This window comes from Corvus moneduloides, chromosome 14 (genome assembly GCF_009650955.1).
Source record: "Corvus moneduloides isolate bCorMon1 chromosome 14, bCorMon1.pri, whole genome shotgun sequence".
Lineage (NCBI taxonomy): Eukaryota > Metazoa > Chordata > Aves > Passeriformes > Corvidae > Corvus > Corvus moneduloides.
In genome coordinates this window covers 16355938-16375903 of record NC_045489.1, presented here as the reverse complement: position 1 = coordinate 16375903, position 19966 = coordinate 16355938, and the positions used below count along the sequence as shown (strand labels likewise).

At 42.1% G+C, this 19966-nt stretch overlaps 2 protein-coding genes across 18 annotated transcripts in view; one reads left to right on the top strand and one right to left on the bottom strand.

Moving 5' to 3' along the window:
• The window catches only part of TEX11 (testis expressed 11), a 31476-nt gene extending 16171 nt beyond the window's left edge, over nucleotides 1-15305 (top strand). For 2 of the 5 annotated variants that reach the window (XM_032123489.1, XM_032123488.1), the window contains 14 exons: nucleotides 147-249; nucleotides 1303-1427; nucleotides 2186-2271; nucleotides 2402-2455; nucleotides 2893-2933; nucleotides 3533-3619; nucleotides 4713-4783; nucleotides 5345-5461; nucleotides 6325-6397; nucleotides 6761-6910; nucleotides 7935-8043; nucleotides 8957-9077; nucleotides 9438-9602; nucleotides 10627-15305. In XM_032123489.1, the coding sequence (XP_031979380.1) occupies nucleotides 147-249; nucleotides 1303-1427; nucleotides 2186-2271; nucleotides 2402-2455; nucleotides 2893-2933; nucleotides 3533-3619; nucleotides 4713-4783; nucleotides 5345-5461; nucleotides 6325-6397; nucleotides 6761-6910; nucleotides 7935-8043; nucleotides 8957-9077; nucleotides 9438-9602; nucleotides 10627-10698 (1374 nt within the window). In that variant the 3' untranslated portion in view covers nucleotides 10699-15305. Of the gene's footprint in view, nucleotides 1-146; nucleotides 250-1302; nucleotides 1428-2185; nucleotides 2272-2401; nucleotides 2456-2892; nucleotides 2934-3532; nucleotides 3620-4712; nucleotides 4784-5344; nucleotides 5462-6324; nucleotides 6398-6760; nucleotides 6924-7934; nucleotides 8044-8956; nucleotides 9078-9437; nucleotides 9603-10626 lie in introns of those variants that run through there. The other 3 variants (XM_032123490.1, XM_032123491.1, XM_032123493.1) reach the window with 3 other exon arrangements.
• Nucleotides 15141-19966, bottom strand: part of DLG3 (discs large MAGUK scaffold protein 3) — a 77620-nt gene continuing 72794 nt past the window's right edge. For all 13 annotated transcript variants that reach the window (XM_032123494.1, XM_032123495.1, XM_032123496.1 and 10 more), the window contains 2 exons: nucleotides 19545-19636; nucleotides 15141-17839 (listed from right to left, as the gene is read on the bottom strand). In XM_032123494.1, the coding sequence (XP_031979385.1) occupies nucleotides 17733-17839; nucleotides 19545-19636 (199 nt within the window). In that variant the 3' untranslated portion in view covers nucleotides 15141-17732. The remainder of the gene's footprint in view (nucleotides 17840-19544; nucleotides 19637-19966) is intronic.

Genomic DNA, 19966 nt, shown 5'->3' with positions numbered 1-19966 from the left:
CAGATGTTGCCCTGTCAAACATCTTGAGTTATTCTATAAGTAACCATTAACATTTTGTGTATCTTTTTATCTCTCTTCTGTTGCAAATTATATACTAATTTCAAGGTGATGTTTTACTGATTTCCTTTAATCTCTTCTGTGAATAGGCTAAAGAGGCAGTTAAACAAGCAGAGAGGTGTGATCCAAACAGCATCTTTACTAAATTCATTGTCTATAAGATTGCAGTGATGGAGAACGATACTGATAAAGGTAGAACTTGAAAGTTAAAGGGTCCACTACAAGGAGCAGAAGTGCCAAATATATTAAAAAATACTAAGCAGCTTTGGACTGTTCATCTTGGGAAAGACACAGTAGAGGGTAGCTAGAAAAAGGGTCTCTAAAGTCATTGAAAATGTCAGGCTGTAGATTTAAGTTGTAAAAGTGGGATTTTTTTTTTGCACACAGTATGTAATATGCTGAGTCCATTGCTGTATTTGATTTTGTTTGGGTGGAGCCTGTGGCTGGGGAGGATAATCTTCCCTTGGGCAGAAGCTATAGTAGCATCCCAGGGTGAGAATCACTCTCTGCTTATTTGTATGCATATACAATATGAACCTTAAGGGAACCATTATTGCTGCTCTTAATTTCTCTGGACAAATGGAGCCTGAAGTTGCCAAAAAATGCATGAATTATTGAGATGACTTAGAGAATGTTGTATCTCTGTAGCCTCTTTCTTCTTTATAATGAGTTCTGCTGTTTCATATTTTAATGAGGATCTTAGCTCAAGTAATGAAAATTGAGAAATACAGTCTGTAGTTACTTAGAATACAGAGTAATGTGCAGAGCTTATTTTCCAATGAGTTCTCTGCCATTTAATTATTCTCAATACAACTTTTATTGACAGCATAATTTGCTCACATAATATAGAGTGGGAAACACAGCACAGTGTGAACATAAAAGCAGTGCCACCCTTAGCATAAGCCAAGATGTGGGAGCTTGGAAAGATGCCCAGACAATGTATTAGAGAAAGTATTCTGTCTTTGGTAACAAACGGTTACTTAGCAGAACAAAATTAAGGATGTGAGATGAGCATCATTTGTATGGCATCTTTGTTTCCTTAGATTAGTAGCCTGGAAAGCATTTTGGCACCTCCCTAGGCAGAAATGCATATCTGGGGAGAAGTGCTGGTATTGTCAGGTTTTCTTGTCTTGGCTTTTCATTAAAAAAAACCTTACAGCCTTTCATAAATCATTGAAACAGTAGAATTTTCCACCTTCCAATTGCTTCTATAAAAATGTTGTTTTTTCCCTCTGTCTCTTTCAGCTGTGGAAGCTGTTATTGAAATGGGGAAGCTAGCAGAAAAGCCATCAGAACATGAAGGCAAGCTGAGAGTGGATAAAAATACAGGCAGCAACCTCTTGAGTTTAGCTGCCCAAATTGCTTTAGAGGTAGAGCAGATAATGTTGTCTTTACTTTCCTTTATTGATATAAGTAGGACAGCTGTAACATCTTTAACCTAGCCTAGTTTTAATATTTCTCTGTATTTCATGGATTTCTTAGTATTTCATGCTTCCACAACAAAGGTCTTGCTCAAATGTGTTGGGTAATGGAAAGTAGAAATTAATTTCATGTAGAAATAAGTGGTATCTTTTAAAATTTTGACAGGAAAATAAAGATTTCTGAGTTACGAATGTTGGCATCTGGATATTACATTGTGTATTTCTGTAAAATTCTCCTTAGCAAAAAGTTACATCTTCTTCTGCCTCTGGGATTTGATCTTTGGTGTGAGAGGGGGAACCTGTGTATAAAATACACATAAATCAATGATGAAAGTCCTTTGCCCCTCCTGCTTGCCTCTTGGTTGGTGGCCTGAGCGATGTCTGAACTGGCTGATTGCATTTCAGGCTATTAGGGCTTTGTTCCTAGCCCTGTGAGGCATGAAAGCCTTACCAACCTGTACTAGTCCTGCTCTTACCACAGGCTCTTTGTGCAGGGAATCATATGATCTCTCCTTAGAGCTTTCTCTGCACTCTCAGGCAATTCTGTGCATTTGTTCATTTTCCTGCTACTAGACTGCACAGACTTAGAATATGTGGTTGCTTTGGGGTTTGTTTTTGTTTGGGTTTTTGTTGTTGTTTTGGTTTGGGGTTTTTTGTGGTAACTGAGGTAGTGCAGTATATACAAAACATGTTTTAATTCTTTTCAGAATGACCAACAAATTGTGGCTATCAAGGCTTTGGAGTATTTGTCTGAACATTTACAAGACTGTCGACAACTGTTTGCAGCCTTAAAGTAAGACTTCAATATAATTACAATAACAAGCATAAAGAAGAAAAGTGGGATTCTTTCAGGAAAATTAGGGCAAAGTACACCATTGAAAAAAAAATCTTGTTTCTTCATTGCTTATTTTTCTCATATTTAGATGTTTGGTCCGTCTGATGTTGTCAAAAGTCATGGCAGAAAATGCAGAGAAAAGGTGGGTCTGCTTGAAAAACCATTTTCTCATGGTGGATATGTTGTTCAAATTGTGTAATGTTTTCTTTCTGGGCTTTTTTTCTTGCAGAGTAATCAAGAGATTATTTTTTATGCTAGTAAAAGTCCACCCAGATGACTTCCTAGCTTGACCTAATGGCATCACATAGGAACATATTTTCGACTTGTATAAACTTTTCTTTAAATATTTGTTCTTTGCCTTCTTCTTTTATTAATGCATATACCTGTTAGGTATTTTTAATAGAGGTTGTGAGTGAAGCAATCTCTGTAACTTTGACTCTTGTGGGATATCTTTGAGAAGTTCTGAGTGAGAAGAGTGGATCTATCCATAACTGGGAAAATATATTCCAACATAAATAATGCATTCTGTTGAAAAAAAATTAATCAATTTTCTAAAACTAAATTTTTTCTCCATTCTAGAGATGAAGATATCAACTCAATAGTGACTTACTTGAACTTGGGTATGTTTTTGTTTTATTTGCATTTTCTGGAGTTCTTCTGTACGTGAACATTTTATGATATGATTAGATCCATACCAATGAAATATTTAGACTCCTTATTTCAGTCCAGGCTCTCAAATTCCCAGTGAAATCAATAAAAGCGAAAGCTGGAGAGTCAGTAGTATTGTGAAGTTGGATCTCAGTGCTACAGGTCTTTGCTATCAAAAACTTGCAGTACTGCTGAAGTAGAATAGATTTAAGAGTAGAATTAAATCAATAAAAGGTTCCTAGAAGGAAGGCCTCAAACTTGTAATTAAATTTAAACCCCCTTCTTGTGAAATTAAGTAAAACTCCTATGCTTTAGACTTCAGTGTCAGTAAACTTAGAAGAGGCAGTACTTGTTGGCACCTTCTCTAAAATACTGTTTGAGAGCACCTTTTGTTGTTTTTTATAGGGCTTTCTCCTGAAGAATATTAGATTTAAGTTGTGAGAATAAGTCTTCATCAGGAATTACATGGGACTTTTGGAAACATCTGTTTTGTAGTGTAGAGATTAGACTTGGAAATGTTTTTATTCTGCTGTGAAAGTGGTACTTTTGTATTGAATTATGTTTTCTGCAGCTCACAAGAAACTTGCTGAGTCTTTCACAGAAGAAGAATTTACAGGGGACATGAGGATCCTTGAAGCTCACTGGTTTAGGAAAGTTGGTAGGTTGCACTCTCAAAATCTAAACTGAATCTCCTCTGTCTTTTTTAGTCCTTTTAAATCAGCAGCCCTGGAGTTTGCCTTGAACTACAGACTGTGAAATCTAAACAGCAAATATTATCACAGATAAAGTGGTTTCTAGTGGGAAATGCAGCTCCCATGGGGCTGCCCTAAGCATTCTGCATAGTGTTGTCTCTGGATCCTCATTTTGTAGTCTTTGTTACACTGTTTTGCTAAAGGATTAGTTCATTTGCTTGTCTATAAATAAAAATATATGCGTAGGGTAACAGGTTGAACCAATTTTTCAGATTCATGCTTCTGTCAGAGCATACAGGAGAGAAACAGGTGCAGTCAGTATCAGAAGACATCTGCTTTTGCACACATCCTCACAATGTAACCGTGCTCCAGTAAAGAGTAGCAAGGGAGGGGGAGGAGAAGCAGCAGAGGTCAAATACAGTGACATGAGAATGAATGGATTCATGACCTTTCAAAGGCAGCATTCTCACTCACAGGATAAACAATTCAGAGACTACAAAAACATGTCCTATAGAATAAATTAATGTGAAAGTTGCTGTAGAATCTAAACATTTAATTGGGTCAAGCTCTCATACATAAATAATTTATTTGCCTTTAGATGCTCATCCATTTAGCACTCAGAATTGTGTGCTTAACTGCCACTTACTTGACCTTTCTGGGGTAAAATGAAGAATGGTTGAAGATGTTGTAGGGTTTTTTTTTTCCTTTTTCTATTTTGTTTGTCTTGGGAATACTGTTCAACACTTCCACTCGTATTCTAGCTTTGTTAACTAATATAAGAAAATGCTTGTCCCAGCTCATGCTTTTTGAGGGCAGGGTGTGTGCTAGAAAGGGTTCTTGTTTGTGATGAAATCATCAAGGCAAAATTTGAAAGCATGAATAAGCTATTTTAATAAATCACTAGGAACAGTATTTCTTGCTGTTGTTAAATGAGCTGTTGATGACATTGATTCAGAAATAGAATTGTAGAACGTGAACTGCTTATTGCTAGAGATTAGATGGGCACACATATAGCAGTGCAGATTTTTATTCTATTCTCTATCTTTATGTCTTCGTTAGCTTGGAACTTAGCTGTACAGTTCAAGGACAGCCCTGAAAAGATGAGGGATTTTTTTGTACTGTCTTTCAAGGTATTTACTCTTGCAAATAGTGTGTCTGATTGAGGAATATTTTCATCTGTCTGGTTCTTTTAGAAGTCACATCCATGGTTTGGGTATCTCCATGGAGACATGCTTGTATGCTCTGAAGCTGGAGCATTTTTGTCACAAGGAGATTGACTTGTAAAACAAAATGTGTGCATTATTGTCATACTTTACATTCTGTTTCTTAAGGATGTAATAAACTTAAGACTTCAACGGGAAGTTTCTAAAATAAATGGATTCTGATGTTTGGAAACTGTATCATTAATAAAAACATGTTAAGTACTTGAGTCCTAATCTTTATGCAGAACTTCTACCAACACTGTCAGTTTTGTATATGTTTGTAGAGAGCGGGCTCCAACTCAGCTTTACACTTTATATTTAAATGATCCTTTTGCGTAATTGTACAAGTAAAATTACAATATGAATATATATACTACTCATGACTGGTTCCTGCAAGTGTCATAGAGGAGGGTCAGCAATTATCTGTTCACAAGCAAATTGCTTGATATGGGCGAAATTCTCATTACTTTTTCCTATTTTTGGTGTCAGTTGTCCCAGTTTTGTCCCTCTGACAAAGCTGTTCTGATTGCTCAGAAGACATGCTTGTTAATGGCAGCTGCAGTTGATCTGGAAATGGGGAGACAACAAGTAACACCTTCAGAACAGGTAAGGCAAAGCCTGTTAACTATTTCTGAATGTACCAGTGTAGCATTTTCTTCCTTTTGATTTTGAAGTCTTAGCTTTTTTACTCAGAATGGGATATTGAGAGTGTAAGCAAGGGAATATTTCATAGTTACTTAGAATTGATGCACCTTTCCAGACAATTGTAAATGTTGGATTTCTGTAAATTAAGTTCTGTTGACTTCAGTGTATTTGAATGGGTTTGTATCAGTAAAGGGTCATGGCAATATCTTCTCTTAGAGGAATTTCAATCTACAATAGATATATTGTAAGGAGTCTGCTGCTAAATGTGGGTTAGTCAGAAAGACAATTACTGCTGTTGCTGAAAGTAGTTACCACTGTGGTTGTGATAAAGCTCACCATTTTTTTTTTTTGTTTGTTTTTATGCATATATCTATTTATGGTGGGGGGGGGAAGAGGGCATTGTGCTTACTGTGGTAAGAAGATTAAGGAAAACACACAGTGGTTGTGAAGGAACTACAGAAGTCTGGTATAGAGCGATTGTAGAAAATTCTGTGGAGGGCAATGCACAGCAATTTGTGTTGTGGCATTAAGTGGTTTGTCAGTCTCAATAGCACTATTTTGTGCTTGGGAGCTAAAACAGTTATGTCCCATAGGAACATGGATGGTTCTTTCTGGGCCAATGAAATGTTCAGTGGGAAGTGGCTTTGTCTGCGATGTGGAGGTCTTTGGAAAAGAGAAAAAAAAAAGCCCAAAACCCACTAACTGATATAGGTGATTTACTAACTAGGCTGATTCTTAATTTATTTTACAGTTAGTTCTGACATAATTATTCCTTTTGCTTTTAAAACTATGACCAAAATAACTTATTTAATTCTGTAAAATAGACGGAGCTTTTTAGTCAGGCCTTTCAACATCTTCAGACATGCAAGGAGATATGGAAGGTTCTGAAATTAACAGGTAAGCTACAAAGTGTGTGTTTTCAGCACATGTAACTCTTAGTCACAATATTAATGAAAAATACAGAGCATGTGGAATTGCTGTCTCAGATGGAGATTATTGGAGCAGATAGATGTTATGATAAAAGCTGAGGTGTTAAGTGACTGTTAGCCTGGCAGATTCACGGTTCACTTTTTTGGTAGGATATAGGTAGAAAAATTCCATTAGGTATTCCTTGAATGGCAAATTCACTTGCTCTACTGTTAAGTCTGAGTGCCTTGATGGTTTTCCTGCCTCTTGGAAGCAAAATTTATACCTTATAGTACACCCTGTGGCTTTGAGAAAATTCATCATTATGTACAGGTGATCCTGTCTCTTTTGTAGGAGATTTTGCTAAAGACCCAACAGACACATTGTTACTGCTTTATGAATTTGAAGCAAGATCCAAACTGAATGATCCAACACTTCACAATCTTATGGAATCAGTTTGGGAGCAACCACAAATAGAGATCAAGACACTTGAAATCATTGCATGTAAGGACTTTTATAGATCTTCCAAGTCACAAAAAAAAAAAAAAGCTTTCATTTCTCTTTCCTGTTCTTTTGAGGTGACTAGGATTATCATGTATTGTACAACATGCAGAAAATGGATCTAACCATATATATTTTGTCCTGGAGCAAAGATGCTTAGGATCTCAGCAACATTAGAAAAGCTGTGTTTTGAAATACCAGATGACATAGATGATGAACCAGAAAATTGCCATATCCTTCCATTTCTAGATCCTGAGACACTCATATATCTTGTGAGTCTGGAAAGGATTTTTCAGATAAACTTTTACAAGCTCCAGACTGGCAAAGGCCAGAGAATGACCCTCACTGATTCATGCCCCAGTGCAGAAGTTTTGGGCTGTGGACTTTGGATAGATACTTTCAGTATATTTAAGCCACTAAGATAACGTTAAGTTTCAACTTAAAGTTTGTATAGTCAGTTTGTAAATAGCACTTCTCTACACTGTGCCATATTTTCATCACAAAGTCCTAGCCATGAAAATATGCTTGAGAATCTAGAGCAGGATCCAAGAAAGATGAGGAGCATTTAGAATTGCCGAGTCTTTGGAGGGTGTCCTGTAGGATTGCATAAACACCTTCTGTTCTCCTTGCCCTGAGGGAATATGCTCCAGTGCCTGGAGACACCATTCTGAAATCCTGCTCCTGCATAAGGTTTCCATCTGGATTTTCGTGTTCAAGGGGAGAAACAAAACTCTTTAGACAGGGCCCCCCACCACAATATTTTTGTATTACTGCGCTGGAGATAAACAGCAGTGAATTATGAAGCTTTCTGTGCTTCTTCCTCATCCTCGTTGATGATGTCCTTGGTAAGAAAAAGGGAGAGAAGCACTAGCTTGTAACCAACCCAGGCATTAAGCAAATCTCTTTTCAGTTGTTTTTCACAAGGGATCTGCAAACATGCTGTAGTTTATTTTAGTGACCTATGAGATTGAAGTCTGACTTCAGTAATTTATCTTTTTATTCTTCTCTATTTTCTTTTACTTTGAAGCATTAGCAATGGAATCTCCAGCTCGGTATCCTGTACTGTGTAAGAAAGCTCTCAAGAGTGCACTAAACCTTCACAGAAAGCAGGCTGTCATTGATGCTGTAAAATTTAGGTTAGTATTATCACGTAGCTTTGCCATGAGCCTGTGACTGGAAAGGCTGACAGGGAATAAAGCCTGCAATTTGAAAAAAAAAAAGTGGATTTTAGTTTAAATTCAAGGTTCCACTTCTTGCTGGCCAACCAATGTACTTGTCTAATAATAGATATTTTAACTGCAGTTTGTTTACTTGGCTTATTTTCTGGCACAGCCTTGTTTCCAATAAATTAATCAATTGAGGAAGGAAAATGAAAATTGGATCCAGAAGAGGTCTCTGGTTGTTTCTTGTGAGGAAGGTGTTCATTTCAAATTGTTGCTCTGCAGTAGTGAGCTGGATATTTCCAAGACACTGAGGAGAAATTAAGGGTTGAGAAGAAAGCCATGAGCTGTAAGGTAGTGATCCAATGCCATAGTACATACATGATTTATTTAGCATATTTATGTGTTACTTATCCTTTCCAAGTTCCTTGAAGTAAGCACTTGGCAAAGGCAACTGTTGATATTGCCTTTCTCACTTCACACTGAGAAGGAGCTGTTTTCAGAACCCTGTATTTGCTACTGATTTTCTGAGGATGCTGCCTACGTAGCTCTTGTTGGTGAAGTTAGGAAAGGTACTTTTTTCTTGCTGTCATGTGTAGCACCCTAGGAAATACTGTGGTTTTCCTTCTGTGTTACTGTAGAGACCAGCAATGAAGATAATTAAGTACTAATTGCTCTTGGCTCTGTTTTTGCATAGTTTGTATGAATAAGATCTGATATATGAAAATGCATGTTTCTGCTACAGGAATATGAGTGTAGTAAGCACCAAGGTAGACATGTCTGTCTGACAATCATAGAGGCATAACTCAGTGTGCTCCTGATACTAAAAACTAACTGTTTGTGCATGTAGTATTTAATGTTTCCTCTTTTGCTCTCTTTCAATCCTCAGTAAATGCTTACACAGTTTGATTAACATTTCTTTGCCAACTGGATTAACAGACCTGGATACCTGTGTGCTGCAGGAGGTGTGGGATTACTTTGAAGATGCTCTGAGTGTAGTCAGCAGCACAGTAAGTTGAACAGGAAACCAAAAGATTGGGAGATGATCCTGAGCACATTTGAAAAAAGTTCTCATTAGACTGAGAATCATTAGTAAAATGAACATTACATAGTGTTATATGTGGAGCTGCTAAGACTTCTGCAATAAAAGATACACTGAAATGACCTCCAGAGAAATGTCTCTTGGATAATTAGGACTGTATTACAGATTTCCTTGGATTTTGTAAAGGCTTTTTCTCCCTTTGCTTAGGAGGAAAAAACCCAACAGTTTTCCCACACTAAAACTAAACTCTAAAACACTCTTGACTTGTCAGTTTTAAAGTGAAGATTCTATTTTCTGATGAACTGCTGCTGCTTGTTTGCTACCTCAGGATGCTTACCCAGAGATGGAAATCCTTTGGTTGATGACAAGAGCCTGGAATACAGGAATATTTCAGTACACTGTTGGTAAATACAAGGAAGCTGAGCAGTGGTGTGGATTGGGAATGCGTTTCCTCAATCACTTAGGATCTCTGAAGAAAAGCTATGAAGGCCATGTAAGTGTACACAGGGGGATATGAGGATATGGGATTGGATGTCTGCCCTGAATTTGAGATGTGGATCTGGGTGAAGAAACCACAGCTGATGATTTTTAGAGTTTCAGGAGAATCGTGGTACCTAAATATTTTGGGGGAGCCTGATACTAAAAGATTTTTTCAAAGTGAGGCCAGAAAAGTTTTGATAGCCAATGGAAAGAATAATGTAGCATTCTTTTACTGGAAGGATGATGCAAATGGGTGACTGGAAATAAACTTCTGACTGTTTGTGGCCACGGGAGAGCCCTGGATCTTTGCCCACTTTAACTAAAGCCAAGGTGCTGTACCAGTTTACTTAAATCAGCTGTTACATGAATACTTCCAAACTTGGTTTCTAGTATAATCTAATGTCTTACAAACAGGGTTTAAGATGGTGTGAAGAAAATCACTAAAGCTCACCTTATCAGGTGTAGCTTAGCCACTTCCTATGAGGGAGAAATTTCCAGGCTAGTACCTTTGTAGGTGACACTTTGCAATGACACTTTTTCTTACTCTGTCACAAGCTTCTTTCTGCAGCTTTTGGCTGCTGTTCCTCTCTAGATTGCAACCCAGTGCAGTGTGGCTGGTGTCACCATTCATTCTCTTGTGCACAAGCTGAGCAATCAAGGGATTGGCTGTAACTCTTACACCATTGAAAATCCATCAGTTAAGACAATAAGTGCTGACAATAAGAAGTCTCTTCCACCCTCAATTCCCAGTGTCTGTGATTTGGTGAATAGGTTTATGTATGGATATAAGACTCAGATATAAACTATGCTTTATAACAGTGTAAATAAAACCGCTTTTGTTAGGTTGCACCGATCTGTTTTTTTCTAAACCATGGCATTTAAACCTGGGCCAAAAATCTTTACATCAGTCTGAAACTATAGGTTTAGAAGCTGGTGGTAGTCTCCCACCTATTCCCTTGGTTCTGTTCTCTGTCACTTAGTTAAATGATATATTTTTATCCATCCTTGTTGACAACTATGGTGCTCGTATTCTCCAGATGGTTGGCCTCTATAGTGAGGTTCTGGACAAGCTGGACAGAGCAAAAGGATTTATTCCAAATGAAGAATAATGACAGCCACAACTACAAAAAAGGAAAGCACCCTCTCTTGGAAATGTTCTGCTGAATGAGAGGCTGTTAGCTCTGGGAAGGCACAGGGTCATGGGAGCAGTGGAAAAGAAACCAGGATCTCCTTCTTGTTCGCAAAGAGGTTATGTACTTTTTAGGAAGTGTTTGTTCAATAAATGTAATTGTTTTCCTCTAGGGAATAATTTTCATTCTTTGGAGCTATTTAACAGTTAGAAATAAATATTTAACTTTTTCATGAGATGCCTCTGCTGTTGTGTAACAGGTTGGTTTAAATATCTGATTTTAGTAGTAAATGGCAGTGAGCACGATAAAAGTCTTTAAAAAGTATTCCATCTCTTCTGGTTGTCATAGCTGCCTTGCTGCATAAATATTTATCAGATTGTTTAGTTTCCAGTCCATTTCAGTGTGGACAAGAATTCAGAGCTGTTCTCTGGTTTCACAGTCAGTTGAAATAGAAAAATCAGCACTACTGAGCTCAGGGAAGAAGCTGCAGCTGTCACTGGTGGTGCTGTGAGGGCTGCATTCCTCCCTTCCAGCTCACTGAACCCTGGGCCAGGCAGGTGCTCAGCAAGTCAGCCTGACCACGTGTTTGGGACTTGGCCTGGGACTGAGCCAGTGAGGAATCCTGTCTGTGTGAGTGTGGGGTGTGCAGAGAGCCAAACGAGGACCCCCCTGGGTCACTGGAGCTGCCACTGCAAAGGGGCTTTGGTCCCAGCAGTGACAGTCTGGGGTGCTGCACGTGTGACCCCGGGAGGGGCATCTGAAGGGTGACACAGGGGAGTTCCTTAACAGGAGGATGGCTCTGTTTAGTGTAAATTCTCTATTTAATGGTGAACTTAAATCAGTTCACCAGATGTAGCTGGAGTCTCTGTGAGACACTGCTTTCAGATCTCTAATGCACAATGTGCTGCATGTTTCACTAAGAAGTACCTTTGAATCCATAAAAATCCAGGTCTCAAACGCCACAGAAAATTCATCTGGAGTCACAGTTTTGGAGATCCATGCTGCATCACAGCAGTGGGGGACTGTGAACGAAGCCACAAACTCAAAGGTGTCCATCCTGCCTGCAGCATCTCCTTGGAGCCTGCAGGGCTGGCTTTAATTACTGCTCAGTTCTGACTTGCACACACACATAAACAGGTAAAGGTGTCACACTGCACCTGATGAGAAAGGTCACGTTTGCCCAGCAAATGCAAGGAGATAATTACGTACAGCCATAGAAGGCTGCAAGCACTGAATGTGGGTTTGCCTACAGCTAGAATGGTTTGAATTTTTTCCTTGGAGATACTAATTTTGATTTCTTTTATGCTACAGACAGCACTGAAGAGCCCAGATCAGATAAGTTACAGACTCTGCTTATAGTACTCATCTCTTCCTGCACATTTTTACACAGTACATTTTATTCCAGGCTTAGTATTTACCAAAGGGTTTAAGTAGAGCAAGAATTCCTCTCCTAGTTGAATCAGACTATAATTAACTGCGTTTCCAGTGGCCATTCCCAGTAGGTAGTTTGTGTGCAGTCAGACCTTTGCAGGTGTTTGCTGGTGCAGATGCAGGCAGGTTATTTTACTAGGCTAAATGCTGCTTTACAGTTCAGTAGCCCATCGAGGGTGTCTGTGATTTATAAATCTTTTTAAACCAGCAGCAGCTCCTGTAAAAAAAAAAAAATAGTGCTGTGCATTCCTCTCCCAGTGTTACCTTTTCATTGATCCCTGTTTTTTTTTCAGCTCAGAGATCTTGTGTGCTCATCCCTGTGAGCACAGATGGCTCCAGAGGGTGGTATTGCAGCAGTAGTTTCCTATTTACACATCACTGTGGATGCTCCAGGGTGTGCTGGACACTGGTTCTGTACTGCAGAGTCCTCCCTGCTTCTGAGAACGTGAATGGATCCTCTAGGGCAGGAAGTCACAAATTTGCCCCCTTTCCCCAGCCTGTGCTTTATGCCCTTTTTTTACCCCCTAATCTGATAACTTCTTGACCATTTGGGGAGGAGCAACAGAGCAGAGGCAGAAGGGAATTGCAGTGTGGAGAATGCGTCCAGGGAGAGGGCGATTCTAAACCAACCATCTGGGATTGATGGGATTGTGGCTGCAGGGAGCCTGCCCTGGGAAAAACATCCTTGCTGAGAAGAGTCCTGGAATGGGGCAGGGCAGAGAAGATACCAGCTCAGCTGCTGAGCCCCGGAGCCCCTTCTACCCCCTCTCACCCAGAGGCACCTGCAGCAGGAGCAGGGCATCTCCAGCAGCTTTCCACTGAGGGTGCCTCTCCCACCAGACAGTGTGGGAAGAGCTTTGCTCCCACTGTTGTGGCTGCATTGAGCATTTGGGAGAGGCAGGAAGGAAAGAGGGGCCGGCCTGGCCACTAACACTTAGAAGTGGCCACAGTAATCAGAAATCCAGGTAATTGGAAGAGGGCTGAAGCTCATTAGAGGCTTGGGCAGAAGCTTTTGTCAAGTAGTGCACTGGAACTAGGGAGGAAATACCACAGCCACCCCTGTGCTGAGTCAAGTGTGGTCCCAATCAGGTATTGCAAGTCCCATAAGTGCACCCATGTGCTTGTACCATTCAGAGATGCTGCACTGACTGACCCAAACAATGTGTAATGTTTTTCCTTAGGGTTAAAAACCCTAAACGTAAACAAATGACCCTCATTTTGGAGGCAGGGGATATAAATAAACACTGAAGGTCAAGGTGTACCCAAGGATTCTTGAAGAGACACTTTTGACCTGGTGATGACTTTACCTGCTTCACAGTAGATGCTTCAGTGCCATGAATCCTGCTGTGACAGCCTGAGGAAGGCAGAGAACAGCAGTTCTGGAAAACTGTGCTGCCAAGCATCATTAGCAACAATGGGCGTATCTAAGACAGCTCCATCAACGGGGAGAAAAGTTTGGACGCAATTATAATTGCATTTCTTTAAAGCCCCTCTTCCAGTAGCCTCACAGATTCTGTGCTCCTCTGCTTTGCTAAGACAGTTAATTACCCAGAGCTGCAGACAGAAGCACAGACATGTTTCTCTGTAGCACAAGCAGCTTACAGCCTGATTTTCTAGAAGCGTCTTAGGGCAGATTAGTTTCATTCCTGTTGCAGGTAGCTGTAGCAGGACATCTCGGCAGAGAAAAGAACCAGCACCTACATTTCACAGACAGGACCATTATCAGGACAATGCTCCGCTCTTATTTGGGCCAGGACTTTGCTAATGTCCTGCTTGGCAGAGCAACTTGTCCTTAGCCAGGAAAATGGGCTGTTACAGCTTTAACAGAGCAAGTTCCTTCTTCATGCCACCATCTTTCTCTTCACATGCTGGTTTCTCTTCCAGAGGTTGTTCCGCCTTACAGGTGTGACAGGGTTTATTTGAGAACTTAACCCCGTGTTCCTCTCCTCCCTGGAACCTGAATGTTTCCCTGCCCCAGCAGAGCCGATGCCACACGAGCTCAGGGCACATTTTGGTGACTGTTTCTGTGCTGCTTCATCACTCCAAATCTGTCATTATGCAAGCAGTTTGATTTTTGAGTGGTAATTCTAGCATCAGATCTGCTTAGCAACTGCTTAATCTTCTGGTGTTTTGTGGACAACCACTACCACCAACAGGCTGTTGATCTGATCAGTTAAAGGAGTTCCTAAATGGTTTTTAATTTGTCCAGCGAGCTTCACAAACTGAGCAGTCAGCAAACTGTATGTCCATGCTCAGTTGGTACAACATCCTTGTTCCCCTGAAGTCTCAATTTGCTTCTTTTCTGTGCAGTTTGAAAGTAAAAAGAAATTTAGTATTTAAAAACCTTTCTGTCAGCTCAGCTAAATGACAAAGCAGATTCAGGCACAGAAGTACTGTGACACTCCTTTAACCACATTTTCTTCCAGGGAACACTCCTTTTCAGGAGTAGTAAAAATTATACGAGTTGTCTTTACAACTTCTCTCTGATATTTAAACTGCATGTTAAAACCATAAAAAGAAGCTCTATATTAGCTGGACTATGTATTTTCTTTGCTGTCTTTATGTCCAATACAAGAACAATTACGTAGCAGCACACAAACCCTATTATTTGTAAAGCAACCTCCCCACAATTCAAGTCATGATCCAAAATACATTTATGGCGTCGTGGCATCAGGCCAGACTTAACCTGGGTTAAAACAACCCAACCAAAAGCACTTTTCAGTGGTTGAGTTACAGCTCTAAATAAGCCCACTTCCTTTCTTTTATTTTCTCTTTTATTTTCAAAATTTTTTTTAGATTTCCTTTTTCCACTAGGCAAGCTCTCAGGCACCACCTTTTATACCAAAAAAGGCAATTTTTTTCCCCCAAACCACTGTCAACACTTCAATTTGCCATAGAGAGACCACATCAAGAGTTGCCAAGATCAGCACCAAAAAAACCAGATCTGGTACACAATGAAGGACTCTACAAGAAGGTCTCAAAGACAAGAGTTCTTTGCAACTCTCTGTTTATTAAAAATATATGTCTCCTTGGAAGAAACACTGTTAACCAACTACTGTTGTCATGATCGATTCGATACTGTCAGCTATGCCATGGAGTACATCATCTTTTTCTCCACGTGACTTGATAAAGGGAGACAGGCTATTAGGAAAAAACAGAAAAAAGAAAAAAAAAAAAAAAAAAGACAAAAAAAGATAGGAATGTGTGACTAGCACCTTAAGGACTTTTGTTTCACTTACTCCACTTCTTCAGGGACCGACATTTATAGCAGCTGGAGCAGGACCAGCGGGGCAGGGGGCTGGATGCCCGACAGGAATCCATTGCCAAAGTTCTGTGTGCTCCTTTAGGGTCGGTCCCACCGAGAGCAGAATCCTTCTGCCCTCCACCGTGCTCAGGGCTGCAGCGCTCTGTCCTGGCCCCAGAAGCTGCTCAGTCCCTGCAGGGCTCCTTGGGATGCAGGACGGGCAAAGGAGGCTTCTCCCCAGGCAACACACAGACAGTCTTACAGCAGCTCTGGCTCACCCTGACAGCTGTGGCCTGTGTGCTGGGCACTGACTGATGCACTGAGAACCATCACCCTGGGGAGAGGAGACCACAGCTCGTCCCTGCCAAACAGGGGGAGGAGAAGACTTACCTGCTTGTGCTTGGATAGTGCCCTCCTGTGCTGTGGCTGTGTGGCACTGTCTGAGGAACAGCATTCACCAGCTCTTTGTAAGGTGGGAGCACTTGTACCTGAACTCTGGGTACCCAGCACACACTCCTCAAAGGCCACATGAGTGTCCCCCAGCTCCACACAAGGGTCTGTTCCCACACTGGAGCCCCAGTCAAGCACAGAAGCCAAAGTGTCCTCAAAGACAGACATGTCTCAGCTTAGGGACAAGTGTCTCAATGCCAACAGTTGCCTCCCTTGAAAAATGCCAGTGGCCAGTGCATGGGGCAGCTCTGCAGCCCCTGCCCCTCAGCCTGTGAGCTGGGGCACCACTTCAGGGCTCTGGGGTGGCCTTGAGAGAGGCAGCAGAGCTTCAGCGACAGGATTCACACAGAGATGTCAGAGACAGAGCCAGGCAAGGTGGCCACGCTGTCCCCTGCCAAGCTGTGGCTCCTGGAGCGACAGGCGAGGTCCTGCTGTGCTGAGGGACGGCCCTGCCCCTAGGAGAGCCAGCCCTGGCACCCACACACAGCAGAGCCGGGAATTCGGCACGGAGCAGGGAAGAGAGGAAGTTTTTCAATTCTGTTACTGATCTGGAAAATGTGAGTGTCCATCCAAGGCACAGCTGGGGGCTTTTCCTGCCAGTGGCCAATGCAGAAGGGAATGCCAGTGTGCTGCCACAAGCCAGAATGGGTCATTCCACCTGCACCCACAGGTGCAGGGCCAGTCCAACATCCCAGGTTTTTCACAGCAACACAGGACAGTGAGTACATTTGTTCCATGTGGCCAGTAAAGTATTTCTTAACTAAACACCACAGATCTAGATTCTATTTACAATAGAGCCAGCTTAAAAAATAAGTTAAAAAACTGGTTTTTATACCCATTCAGTTCATCATTAACAAGAGAAAAATGGAATAATAATAATAATAATAATAACAATAATTAAAAAAGCCAACACAACAACACAATATGGGTTTGGTTTAAAATCAGCTTAAAAAAATAGAACCAAAAGGAAACCTCTCATGCAAACACATAAGGTGGTGTGTAAAACAATGTGCAATTTAATATGTAGTATCATCCATTCTCTTGCTCGCAGCCTCCTGCTCAGTCTCTGTCTCCCAGCCTCTCTCAGGCCAGCTGCTGCTCCTTGCTCTGGTCCCTCCTGCAGGGGCAGTACCAGTCTCTGCCCTGTCTCAGACCCAGGGTGGCTGCAGGGAACTGGCCTGGACGGGAGAAGTTTCCAAAGCACCTGGTACCGTTTTGAGCTCTTCCTGCCCAAGTGGACTCCCTACGCCGAGTGGTTGGGACAGAGGAACTGAGAGAACCTTGCAATAATACAATACCTTTTCAGAGAGGTCCCTCAGATTTCCTAGTCCACATACATATATATATATATAATATATATATAATATCTCTCTCTATATTATATATAAATTACATATACAGATAAATAAAATGCTTTCTGCTGCCCACCTGTCGCACTGTTCAGAGCTGCTAGACAGTCACACTTGGAAAAATGCCCCTGGAGCTCTGATACCAGCTCAAGTGTTCAGAGTCCATTGTTTCACTTGTTTTTCTTACATTAGTCCTTAGCTGCCTCCTCCCATCTTGATTCTTTGTTTAGTTAATAATAATAATAATAATAATAATAATAATATAATAATAATAATAATAAAAAAACGACCTTGAATGGGTTCTCATCTGTCTCTAATGGAGCAGTGGGAAGGTCCATGCAGGAATGGTGGGAACAGTCACGTGATGAATGATATGAGTTCATCCCAACAAAAGAAACAGGACTAGAAAACTCAATTTTGCGACGATCTAAAAAAGGGAGCAGGAATAGTTTTCATATCCCTCCCCCTCGGGGCAGAGGGCTTGGATGGGTGGGACTTCGGAGATCTTCTGCTCACAGGGAAGCAGGTGGGAGACATCTTCAGAGTTTCTCTGGGGACGGGACCCAGATGTAGTGCCCGGACTGATCCTCAATGATCTGTTTGATTTTGCTGTAAATTTCTTCAAGAGAGTCTCCTTGTACGATGGCTGGAAGAAGAGAGAACAAGCAAGACCCTGAGCACCAGGCAGCACTGCCATGAGCTCCTGCTGCCCCAAAGGGCTGGAGGCCGCAGCCAGCAGGGCTTGACCCAGGCGGTGCCAGGGGCGCTGCAGCGGGCCCAGCGACACAGAGGGTTAAAGCAGCACCTCGGCAGGGATTAGCCGGCGCTGATCCCGGCTGGCAGAGCTCCTGGCTGTGTGCAGGGCCGGCTGGGCTCTCCACACCAGGCTGCTAATCAGCTTTGCAAACTGTGTCAGGCACCGTGCTGGGGCTGTGGCCGGGCCTGGCACCACCACGGCGGCGCTGAACTGGAGCGAGGGAAGTCAGGGCTGGGGCAGCTCAGTGGAGTGCACCAAGCACCTGCCCTGGAGTGCCAGCTTTGTCCCTTCCCTCTGGTTTTCCTTCTGGCCATCTGCTGAGGGCTCCTCGTGTTTGCTGCTTCCTGTGCTGTGGGGTGGGAACGCAGCGCTGTCAGGCTGGGAAAGGCCAGCGTGCGGCCACTCTCCCAGCAGCAACTCCTGCCCAGTCCTGCTGCTTAGCACAGACACAGCACGAGGCATTTCACTGTGCTTCTTACATCACAGGAAGGGCCGAAGATTTCTGGTAATCCAGCCTGCCTCTGTAACCCAGCCAAGACCATCCTCCAGCATCTCTGTTCCCTCATCCTAAACTGCTGGCACAGAACCTGTGACAGTGACCATCTCTCTGCCCACTACCCAGTTCTTTCAACACATTTCAGCCAACAGCATTCCTTTCCCAGGTCAACATCAAACTCGCTCTCCAAGTGCAGAGTGGCATGTTGAGGGCCTGCAAAACTGAGGCAGGTCTTCCTGGAAGAACAGGCAGCAGCTCTGGAACTGCTGCCCAGCTGGAGGTCTGGGGAAAGCTCACCCTGTTTGTACCCAAATATTTGCCCAGCTGAAATAAATTTTTAGAAAACATCCTGCTTGGGGTTTTTCCCAGTAGCTGTTAGGTGGGTAATACAGTTTGGCAACATTATCACTCCTCAGCTTAAGAAGAAACACTGGAGAAAAGATGGAAGACCAGTTTCTCTGCCTCTTCACCTGCCTGTGGTTTTCCAGAATTAATCATGTTACAAACATTAGTTCCTTAATGCACAAGGATGCCTGTGTCATGAGCAGCTCATCTCAGCAGGCACAAAGTGTCAGCAACCCCTGACTGGCTCTTCAGCAAAGACTACTTAGGAAGCAAGCCAAACTTCCAGTCTTTTTTGGTAGATGTTTTGTAATTAACTCAGGACTGTCTCCACCATTTAGGTCACTAATTTTTTATCTTTCCTCTTTAGAAATTTCTCTTTTTGAAAATGCTCCCCTTTTCTCCCATGCAGGGAGTTTACTTCCTGTAGACTTGTGGCACCCTGAAACCCTGTGCTTCCCCTGGCCGGGGATTTTTAGACTTTTTATTATTGTTGAAATTGGCAGTAAGCTTGCACAAACTCAGAAAATCCTGCCTGACAACTTGTCTCCTCCTCTACGACTGGTTTACTCCTATCCACTGATCTTGGAGCAGTCCCCTTGCAGAGCCCTCCTGGCAAAGTGCCATTTGTTTTTTGCTTTGATGAAGCTGGATGTTTTCCCATGACCCTGCAGTAGGACAGTGCTGGTAGAGAGGTCACAGCTGCCAGATGGAAAAACGAAGTAAATCAGATACAAGCCTGCTCAGGACACTCACCTGTAAAATATTCTCCAAACTCTTGCTCAAGTTTCATGGCTTTGTCAAAGACCTTGTTGGCCTGTTCATACGTCTGTCTCCGGTTCATCTCCCTGCCACACACAAAAGGGAGAAACTTTTTAGCTCTTTTTCTTAGCAATGAACAGAAGCAAAAATAGCCCACAGAGCCAGGGTGCCTGGGAATCCTCTGCTCACAGGAATGGAAGCTGTGCAGGACCCAGCTCTCAAAGGCAGGGCCCTTCCCCACAGGCTCTGGGCTGCCTTGGCACTTCCATCTCAACTTCCACCAGTTCTTCCCATTGCCACCTACCCCACCTCCCTTCACCATAGCATGGAAGTGAATTCAAATTCAGACAATTCCTTAAATTTGTGAGACCACTGCAGAAGTCTCCCTGCTTGCCTAAGTTTTCTCATCTTTATAA